General features: G+C 42.1%; 2 protein-coding genes across 3 annotated transcripts in view; one reads left to right on the top strand and one right to left on the bottom strand.

Annotated features, from left to right (window-relative positions):
* The window catches only part of Ifit1bl1 (interferon induced protein with tetratricpeptide repeats 1B like 1), a 70,094-nt gene that overhangs the window by 46,176 nt on the left and 13,395 nt on the right, over positions 1-10,523 (top strand). The gene's annotated exons all lie outside the window — the stretch shown is intronic.
* Positions 3,403-9,276, bottom strand: Ifit3b (interferon-induced protein with tetratricopeptide repeats 3B). 2 transcript variants are annotated; one of them, XM_006527264.4, is made up of 2 exons: positions 9,043-9,276; positions 3,403-5,375 (listed from the first exon to the last, which is right to left on the bottom strand). In XM_006527264.4, the coding sequence occupies exons 1-2, from the start codon at positions 9,120-9,122 to the stop codon at positions 4,169-4,171; spliced, it is 1,287 nt and encodes a 428-aa protein (XP_006527327.1). In that variant the 5' UTR covers positions 9,123-9,276; the 3' UTR covers positions 3,403-4,168. The 2 variants fall into 2 exon arrangements, with proteins under 2 accessions (XP_006527327.1, NP_001005858.2); NM_001005858.3 differs by lacking the exon at positions 9,043-9,276 and adding an exon at positions 8,808-8,849 and having other exon boundaries at positions 3,405-5,375.

The raw sequence follows: 10,523 nt of genomic DNA, 5'->3' as shown, positions 1-10,523 counted from the left end.
ACTCCCAAAACATTTTGGATCCTACTCTTGGTTGTCCCCTGATGGTGGGAATGTGAATTCCTATTCTTGAAGACACCATACACTTTAGATTTAGGAAGCCAGGAGACCTAAGTTGGATCTGACCTGAAAGCCTCCTGCCTGAGAAGTAGCTTTTACAGTATACCAAGGTGCTTGGTGTTCAAGCTTCCCCAAAAGGGAAACAGGAGTAGTGCTACCCAGCTGTGCTGCTTATAAACTGCAACAACACCCAGTATGGGACTAGGATAACCCTAAGGATACAATAGTAGCAAGCAGACCTTGGTGGGAATCAACATTTGTCAAATGGTTCTAAAGGCTTCTTCAACAGGGGTAATGTAACCCTGTTCATCTATTAGGACTAGTGAAGTCATAGATTTTAGAAGAGATCTTACAATGACTACATTACTAAGCCAGTTTAATCCCTAACTGCTTTCAGACATCCATCCTTATATCCATAAAGAGTGTAGTTCTTAATGATCATTAGAAAATTCTCTTTGTAACAGAAAAAGCCCATTGTAGAAAACTACAACCAGTCAAAAAAGTGCAGAGGTATGGAGCCTAGTCCCAACATATACATCTATGTCACAGTTCCCGCACCTGAGGATTAGGAATCATTGCAGAAGGGAAAGTTGAAAAATAATTAAAGGCAAAATGAGTAGGAAGTTCGGTGTGAGGTTGTGTCTCCTGTAAAGCTCAGAAGCACCATGTCTCTAAAGTCTCTCCAATGTAACTGCCCATACATGACTGAACAAGGAAAACACAGATGGAAATGCAAAATGGAAGTGGAAAAGTCCAGAAGTCCTCAACCTTAGGCAAAGAACAATGGGCAACTAAAGGATGGGGAGAATGGGAGCAATAATCTTCCCAGGAAGATTGCAGGAATTGGCTTTGCAATATCAAATAGTCAGCCCCAAAACATACACATATAGGTATCATTACTCATACTGTGCATGTGTGTGTGAGATACAGCATAGATAGATAGATAGATAGATAGATAGATACATACATAGATACATACATAGATACATAGATACATATATAGATGCATAGATACATCGATACATACATCAATAGGTAGACAAATGCATGCATGCATAGATACATAGATACATAGAAACATAGATACATAGACAGTATAAAGATAGATGATAGATAGAGGGATAAACAGGAACAGAGGGAAGGTAGGAACAGAAGGAGGGACTGGGAGGAAGGGGAGACAGAGAATTAGAGCGAGGGAGACCTTACAAAAACCATCCCAAAAGAACTGGTAAAAGAATCGATCAACCTCAACTCAGCTATCTTTTCAATTCATTTCTAAGCAAACAAAATGAGTATTTTCTATGTTACAGATTTGGGATAGTTTGCTATAACTAAAGCAGTTTGCCCTTATCTCCCTCTGGTTATCTGTGTTGTTGAGATGTGGCAATTGTTGTGTCTTCTTCATCGACCAGAATTTTGTAATGAGAAAGAATGTATAGATACAAGTGCTTGGAGACGTATACTCTCAGATGTGCTATCTACCACCTTCTAAACTAGTATTGTACAATGAGAAGAGGTTAGTAAGTACTAGCGCTTCCCTTTGAGATGGCACCGTTCTTTTCATGCACACATCTATGGCTTATGTTGTTCCCATGGTTATGCATATGTTTTTAAATTTCCCCACGCCTGTCTTATGTTACATGAGAATGATGATGTGTTGTGTTGTGTTTTTGAGGGACAGGTGCCACAATCATGGAGCTTTTTATTAGAATTATTCAATAGATGATGACAGATGGGGGTGTGTGACAAGGAAGGCTACAGGGTGCCGTTATTTCTTGTGCTATTGTTCCTTACATAGCCTTTCATTACATTATTACATTTAAATATAAATATGACTGACTTTAATATAAATTCCATGGACCATGCTGGATCATGATGGTCTGATGCATGTATAAGCTGTGGAATGGCTGCTGCAATCTATGAACGTGAATCACTTTCAGGACTTATTTTTTCCATAGGAAGAGCTCTCAGAAGCCACTCTCTCACTAAATCCCAACGTTATTGTCTTCATCCTCCATGCTTCCTTCTCATGCTTCTGCAACTAATTTTTTCAAATAAATGGTTTGTATTATGTATATTTATTTTTTATCATTAATTTTTAAACTATTTTATTTTTTTACACTCCATATTCCATTCCCCATCCCATACCCCAGGAGTAATTTTTTTTTAAGATACGGTCTTGCTGTATTGTTCAGTCTGGCCTAAAACCTAGAATGCCATGTAAGCTGGCCTGCTGCTTACCTTACTGCAACAGAAGTTTGTTACAATCCCTGGTTATTCGTTACTTAGAGCATTCAGTCAATGTCAAGCTCCCTTCAAGTTTCCAGGTTTTGATAAGTATATTTTGTGTTTATCAGAGGATCCATGGTGTGTGGAGCTTTTGCACAGTTCTAAATCAGGAGAGGCAGATCCATGTATTGTCAGGGCCCTCCCCCCACACGTACACCCCTTAATAGGTTTCCATGTACTAAACTGACTAGGCAATCATTTCAGGACTTATTTGAGTCATTTTGTCCAGAATTTAATCACCCATCCAAGGGGAAGAAATTTATTCAACAGCTAATCCCATTTCTATGTTATTCCTTTGCTGTGTATAACTTGTTGCTATAAATTATGCTTATGAATGGATCAAACAGTGACTTCAAAGCTGAGCTTGGCTCCAAACACGTGAAATCCCAGAAGGAGGGATGCTAAAGCAAGAGAACTCTTTGAGGCAAGCTTGGCCTTCACCGTGAATTCCATGCCTATCTTGGCTGACAGGGCAACTCTGTCTGAAAGCAACAGCAACAATACTGTGTGCAACTGAACATATGAAGAGTGTCAGAGACCCTTTTGAAGGCTGAGCAAAGGGAAACTCTCAGAAGCAGGTGCTGACCACCTGTGTCCTCACACACGGATGGGAGGGTGTTTGCTCAGGTATTTCTGGACCCCCAGAAGTGTGGCCAAACACTCAGCTCCTAACTGTATACAGGTCTCAACTGGATTGTGTGGACTGCAAGAAGAATGGAAGTTCCTATATACATGGGTTATACTTGGTTAGCTCAGTGCAGACGTAGATGCTAAAACACCTGTGCTATGATACTCTGATGAGCATTCACAATTTCCAGTCATCTTAGCAGAGGAAGGACCTTGAAAAGACTGGGAAATTCTCATCCATGTGTATAACAAATATTGATCATGTCCATCCTCCTGCACTTCCCATCATGTACCACTAGGATTCCCCACCATGTTTCCCCACCTGATTTCTTGGCCTCTCTTATTCTAGAAAACTGTCATTGTTTCTTCAGAAAGGGGTTGAGAGGTCTCATGAGGGGCCCCAAATGATAAAGGAAGAAACACTGAGACTTAATATGACTGTTTTATTTTGCTGTCTCTTACCACCACACACAGGACTCTATTTTAATTGAAACTTTTACATTTATTCTACAATTTCCATTTGGCATATATGTAAACTCTAGAATAATTGTTAGTGATACACACACACACACACACACACACACACACACACACACACACACTCACACACACACAGCCCTAAAACCACAGTAGAATACAAAAATGATGTGCAAAGAATATTCTAGCCTTGGGCAAAGGTTAATCCTTCAGGGTTAAGCAACTACAGTGAAATGGAATTAAGAAACTAGAATGAATTTTGTTGGCAGTTGTCATTTATTGTAGAGAAAAAATGTGATCAAAAGGTGGTCTGTGAGCTTTAAGCCCCATTCCCTACATGATTAGTAATGAGGTTTGCTGACTGGAAAATTATATGGCTAGGATGACCAGAGGAGTCAGGGAGAGAAAGCAGTTCCTTAAAGACACAATCAAGAGCAGCTTGTCAGCAATCCTTGGCAGGAAGGCTCATGCTTTTCCAGCCCATTGTCCCCATAAGCAGCACTGCACAGCACATCTGTCTCACAGTACAGAGCTGAGAGACTGTCTGTCTGCACTCTGACACACTTCCGGTTGTCCTCAGGTTCATGGTGCCAGGAAAAGCCTGCCTGTGCCCCAAAGTGTGTTGCCTCCCAAACCCCTAACCCATTCAGCCACTCATTTATCCCTGCAACTGCCAAGAATCCACCAAAATTTCATACTGGAGTTTAAGATCTGCTTCCTATGTTTGCTGTTTAACCTCTTCCTTCTCGATTGACCTTTCATTTCTGGGAAACTGCAACAAACACTCCAGGGCTGCGAGGTCTTCAGACTTCCTGTGGTACTCCTGGAGGTTGCAATAGCGCTCATAGAGGTCTTCTTCCTCAACATCGGGGCTCTCCTTACTGATGACCATCTGATAGCATCTCTCTACTTCCGGGAAATCGATGAGATCTGAGTAGGAGTTCAAAGGACTTCGCCTCCTCTGAAGAGTCTTCTGCATGAACTCCATCGTTAATCGTCTCAGTTCTGCCATCCTCTGTCTTCTCTCACTGCTGTCAGCATCTCCTTTATTCTGTAGCTGCTCCAGTATTTCCCTGTAACGGCACATGACCAAAGAGTAGAGGGGACTGTTGTTCACTGTGGATCGCAGTGCTTTTCCAAGTAACTCAATAGCTCTGTCTAGGTTACCCTTTTTCTTGTAAAACTGAGCTGCCTTTTGGAGGACATCCGTTTGATTAGGAGCTTTCCCCAAAGCATCTTTAATCAATCGCTCCCCTTCAGCTTCTTCTCCCATCCTCAGCAGTTTCAGGGCCAGGAGAACTTTCACGTACTGGTTCTGAGGATTCAACTCCATGGCCTGCTTCAGAGCATCCACGGAGAACTGCTTCTCAGGTTTTTCTTCTAGGCGGAACATGGCGATGGCCATCCCAGAGGAGCACTCTGGGTCCTTGGGCTTCTCTTCTAGAGCCTTTTCAAAGCACATTTTTGCTCGTTCATTTCTTCCACACTTTAGGCGTGTCCATCCTTCCTCACATTCAAGTTCTGGGCATTCCATGCTGTAAGGATTCGCAAACTTTTGGCAAACTTGTCTCACCTTGTCAACGTAAGCCTGAGCTTCTGAGAGACGGCCCATGTGATAGTAGATCCAGGCGTAGTTTCCCCACGTGACCAGTCGGCGAATTTCTGCTTGATCTTTGTGCTCTGACTTCCTTAAATCTTCAGCTTGCCCTAAGCACTCCAGGGCGGCCTTGCTTTCGCCATCTAGGTGCTTTATGTAGGCCAATAAGTCATACATTGTTGCCTTCTCCTCAGAGTTTAAATGTTCGAGCTGGTTGCACACCCTGTCTTCCATATGACTGGACATACTTCCTTCCCTGAATAAATTCCAGGTGAAATGGCACTTCAGCTGTGGAAGGATTGCTTCCAGAGATTCCCGGTTGACCTCACTGTGGCGGAAAAAAAGACATGGTCACTGTGATGAGCACCCACAAATCTTGTGTAACTTGTGATGTTTAATTTTGCATGGTAACTGGATGGAGCCTCAGGATATTGAAAAATTAGCTGCCTTCTTTTGGGTGTCGGACTCATGACAATGTGAGCCATGTACTCTTGGAGATGTTTATTTTCTGCCTCTCCTTTCTAATTGCCAATTTCTCAGACCTGAAACTCCAATTAAACATTCCACTTTAAGTCTGCACCCTTTCCTCTCTTCCACCTGACATACATTTGTGGTAGTTCCCATGAACAGATTCACACAGCCAGTGCAGGAGGTTTTTCCTACACTGAAGGAATGGGAGCCTTGCTGGGGACTACTTCATCCACAAGTAAGTATTATTCCCTTTTCAGCATGTATATAACAAATCTGTGGTCCTTTTCAACCAGTTCTACACCCATGACCCTTCTTAGCCTTGCCTTAGATTTATTGATTCAAGAATCTTGAATTCCCTGCAATTTTGCACCTTAATCATCTGCAAAAGCTGCTTATGACTCAGGACAGAAACATAGTATAATTTCAGAGGCTGTCATTCTTTATCCCTGTTCTAATTTACAAGGTGGCAGGTGCACCTCAGAAAGAAGAGGACCCTGATACTGTGCTTCCCACCTCTGATAAAACAGATTTCAATACTGAGCATGGTCATGGACATTCCCAAGCCCAGCTTTCAGGAGTGGAGTGGCGCAGAAGTCAGCTGATCTGTGTGCATTTGAAGCCAGCCAAGGTGACATGAGGAGCCTCTGATTCAGAAAAGAGAAAAGAAAGGAAGGAATTTCATGTTCTCTGAGACATAAAAATTAGGTGGAGCTTTAGATTACAGAATTATCCTTGAGCACTCTTGAAGAGGAATCAGAAGGACATGAAGATAACTACAAAACAGCAACCCACGAATTATTTGTTTAGCTGAGCTAGAACTCTAGGTGTTGTGTTCTAGGTGTCTGATCTCCTGAGGCAGACTGTTGTGAACGAGGAGTGACCCATGCATCTTCAAGGCCTTGACTGACTTCAGCTCTTCCCTGCCTCTGCCCTTACACAGATTTGAGTATAAAGGAGAAAGATGCTGTGTCAGCTAATTTCCACTTTCAAGCTGATGGGATGTATAATTACCATAGAAACACACCTTTGGGTATGTCTAGGAAGTTTGTCAAAAACATTTAACTTTACAGTACAAGTCTTCCAAAGTGTGGGTGGCAAATCACCTGAGCCAGGATCCACGATTAAATTAAAAAAATAAATAAATAAAGCAAGCTGGGCACCAGTATCTACCTGCCTCTGCTTCCTCACTAACCACAGTGAGAGCAGCATGTGCTGTTACCACCATGCATTCACTGCCTAATTGTCACCTCAAACTCTAAGCTGACATAAATTAACATTTTCTTCCTTAAGTTGCTTTCATCGGGTCTCTTATAATAGCATCCTAAGCAATGTAACTAACACAGAGAGACAGACATAATGCACAATTTGGTTAACCTGGGTTATAAGAAATTTAGACATAGGAACATTTACTGTCTAGACACTAAAAGACCAAAACAGGCAAAGCTGTACCTAGAACAAGAGCTTTTCATGAGACTTTACAGGAGGTTCTTATCCAGAAGGGGCCAGGTGCCTTCCCAGGTCCTTTATTTACCCCATTCTTCAATATCTAACATTCCTGGGGAAGAACAGCTCAAGCTACCTCTGGTATCACAGAATGCAGTGGTATAGACCCTTGGCCAGCAAAATCTAGAGGGTCCAGCTAGAACCTGCTTTGATTGGTAGCTCTATATTCAGCCAAACAGAAAACACATCAAAGTCTCTTGTTCAGGCTTGCCATTAATGTTCTACACATGTCAGTTTTCTGGTCAACCACACTCAGAACTAATACTGATCTTCTCAGAGGCCCATTCTATGGGAAGGAGTAAGCTAATGTAGTTGGAGGTGCATGATTGTCATCCCCTGTGTTTCCAACCTGAACCTTGCTAACCCTTGTTACCCGTGGAGTTGAGGGTAGGGAAGACTGTCTTTTTTCTTAGCTTCCACAGTAGCTAATAACATCAGCCTTCCCTCAGCCAACAAGGCTTGTATCCTTACATGATATGTATTTGTCAGAAACATTAGCCCTTCCTCTTAGTTCTCTCTGAGTCTCCTCTAATGGCAGTTATAGTTGCAGTTAAAAACAATTCACTCTCTGGAGATATGGCTCAACAGTTAAGAGCACTTGTTGCTCTTCCAGAGGTCCTGAGTTCAATTCCCAGCAACCACATGGTGGCTCACAACCATCTGTAATGGGATCTGATGCTCTCTTCTGGTTTGTCTGCAGACACCCAAAGTGTATGCATATATACAAAATAAATAAATCTCTTTAAAAACATCAGAAATACTATGATTACTCTTTACTTACAATACAATGCACTTATTTTAATGATTTGTGTACACTGGGTCTCAGCAATTGTTTATGCCCATGTGCCCACCCACACTCCTTATAGGTTATGTCTGACATCCCTGAAATTCCTGTGTGTATCTTCATATTCTACCCTTACCATCTCTAGGTAACCATTGTTCTGCTTTCATAGCTACAAATTAAGCAGAGTTTGTATTTGAGGGGAAATGTGTTTTTGCTTGTCCTGCAGCCTTAGATACTAGAAAAAAAACTTTAACCTTTGAGATTTTGTGGCATATGAAAAATTAAAAAAAAACCCAATTTAAATAAAAGCCCTGCTCATCTGTGAGAACTATTTCTTAAAACCTCAATCATGAAGTGGTCATAGTTTTCACAAACATGAAGTGAGCTTGCACTACTGTTTCCAACTCTTACACTAGCTACTGGCGAAGGATTGGTTCTTTTGAAAAAGCACACACACAGACACACAAACACAGAGACACATACACACATCGCATACAAACACACAGCAACACACATGCAGACACACACACAGATACACATAAACAATGAGACACACACATACAGACACACATACAGAAAAACACAACAAACTCACACACATGGAAACACAGACAGACAAACAGACAGACAGACAGACAGACAGATAGACACACACACACACACACACACACACACAACTTTCTATTGTCTTGATCACTTTTAATAAAACACCAACAAATCCCAGAAAGAGTGACTCCTCTAGTGCTAGCTTTGAGTCAAACTTTGTGCTTCAGTGGACCTACCCGTGTCTATCAATATTCTCCAGGGGCATCCAGTGAGCAGTTTTAGAAACTGCAGTGTCTTGCACATTTACACAGAGAAATAATGAAAAAGGTCCAATAAAAAAAAAGCCATGCTCATGCAAGTGATTTCAATCTACAAGCAAGCAGACAACTTAAGACTCTGCTGTGCAGTGATCAGCTCAGTTTATCATTTAATTGGAGAAGCAGAGATTGCACTGACCTCATGATGGTGATCTGTTTCTGTGCTGCTGGGAAAAGCTGGGTGTGGGCTGAGAAATCTCAGTCCACTCTAAGTGGAGACTCAGAGGATTATATAAGAGGGCAGTCGGGGGGGGGGGGGGGATGAATCAGCTGGTGCTCTGCTGCTTCTAAGGACTCAGTGTTTGTGAAAGGGAAGAGGAAAGTAGAAACTGAAACAGACTTAAAATCAACCAGAAGAGGAAAGTGAAACTTACCACTGAGACCTTCTATGTCCTGGCCACAGCATTGGATAAGCTCTGGACTCTGCCTCTGGTGTCAGAGGGTCGAGAGGCATTTCCTCCAGCCTGACAGTCCCTCTGGGAGGAAAAGAGTGTTTTCCACAGTCTCTAGTGCACTCTGCAGAGGTTTCTGGGGCCACACGAAAGAAACTATTCTAAAATATTTTGAAAGAAGTGATAGTGTGTTTCCTTCTCTGAGTTCCCTTGTGGTACACAGGTTTCAATCCAGCTTTAATGACTATGTCCATGTGACTAGCTCTGGAGTTTTGCCAGAGTCTAATCAAACCAATGTTTTCATTTTATGCTACACTGAATTCAAGTAGCAAAACACCAGGGGGATTCGCTGTGCTGTTTCACACCTAGAGGTCTGTGGTGATCATTTACTTTACACCCAGTCCCTGAATAGAATTGGTAACATGTGCATCACTGCTTCCTGGGTGGGAGAACAAATATGTGACTAAGTGAAAGACTTCTGCTTTGAGTTATGAAGTCATGCATGAGTAGAAGGAGGTATGGAGGACCAATCCTTAGGTATGGATTGGGTGCTTAGCTTCATGATTTCTTTAAAGCGTGGCTTTCACTGCTCATTTGCTAAGCATGATAACCTAGTCAGCTGTGGAATTCTGGGTCCTTCTTTCACTTAGCAACTTGAGATTGTTAATGGCATAAGAGGTAAGCACATACCTGCTAGACCCACTGTGTTTGCCTTAAGCCTAAACTTTGGAAGCCTCAGGTAGCAAAGCCACAGAAAGGATACAACTTTCATTGATCTCATTTTCTTTAGTGGTTCAGAGCACAATGCCTGATTTTGGTCTAGTGGGACTTGGAATGCTAATGTACAAGCCCAAGGAGGATGGGCCTGCATCCTTCTGCTTCTTTGCTCTGATGGATAGGAAACGGTGGGCTGGACACTTAGGCATTGTGCCTTGATATAAGAGATGTTGCTTTAGCACTGCAGAAAATCTCTAAGTAACAGAAGTTGTTAAATCAGGCAAATGGCACACTCACAAGGTTGTTCCCTCTTTGAAGAATATAGGGGGCTATGGTTGACTGATTGACTGATACATCAATTGATTTTCTTGCTTTCTGCCTCTCTGTTTCTTTTGCTCTGCTTTGTGTGTATACAAATGTACATGTGTGTGCATGCATGCCTCTGCGTGTGTGTGTGTGTGTGTGTGTGTGTGTGTGTGTGTGTGTAATTTTTCACAGAGGAGAAAATAGGGCATACTATTCAGTGGAGCAGAATCAATGATGGGTCAGAGTTTTTGACTAGATATTTGCATATAAAGCTTATTTTGGCTTGTTAGACAGACACTTTAAATACAGATTGGAAGAAGGCACCTGGGAGAGAGAAAGACCTTCCTTTCATAGGTTTTTTTTTTCTCATCCCACTCTGCATGTAGGGTACTGAGTATCAGCACTGAAGTACCATTCTAGACACTGTGCTTGGCTGTGTC

This window comes from Mus musculus, chromosome 19 (assembly GCF_000001635.26).
Source record: "Mus musculus strain C57BL/6J chromosome 19, GRCm38.p6 C57BL/6J".
NCBI lineage: Eukaryota > Metazoa > Chordata > Mammalia > Rodentia > Muridae > Mus > Mus musculus.
This window is presented reverse-complemented; position numbering and strand designations above follow the sequence as displayed.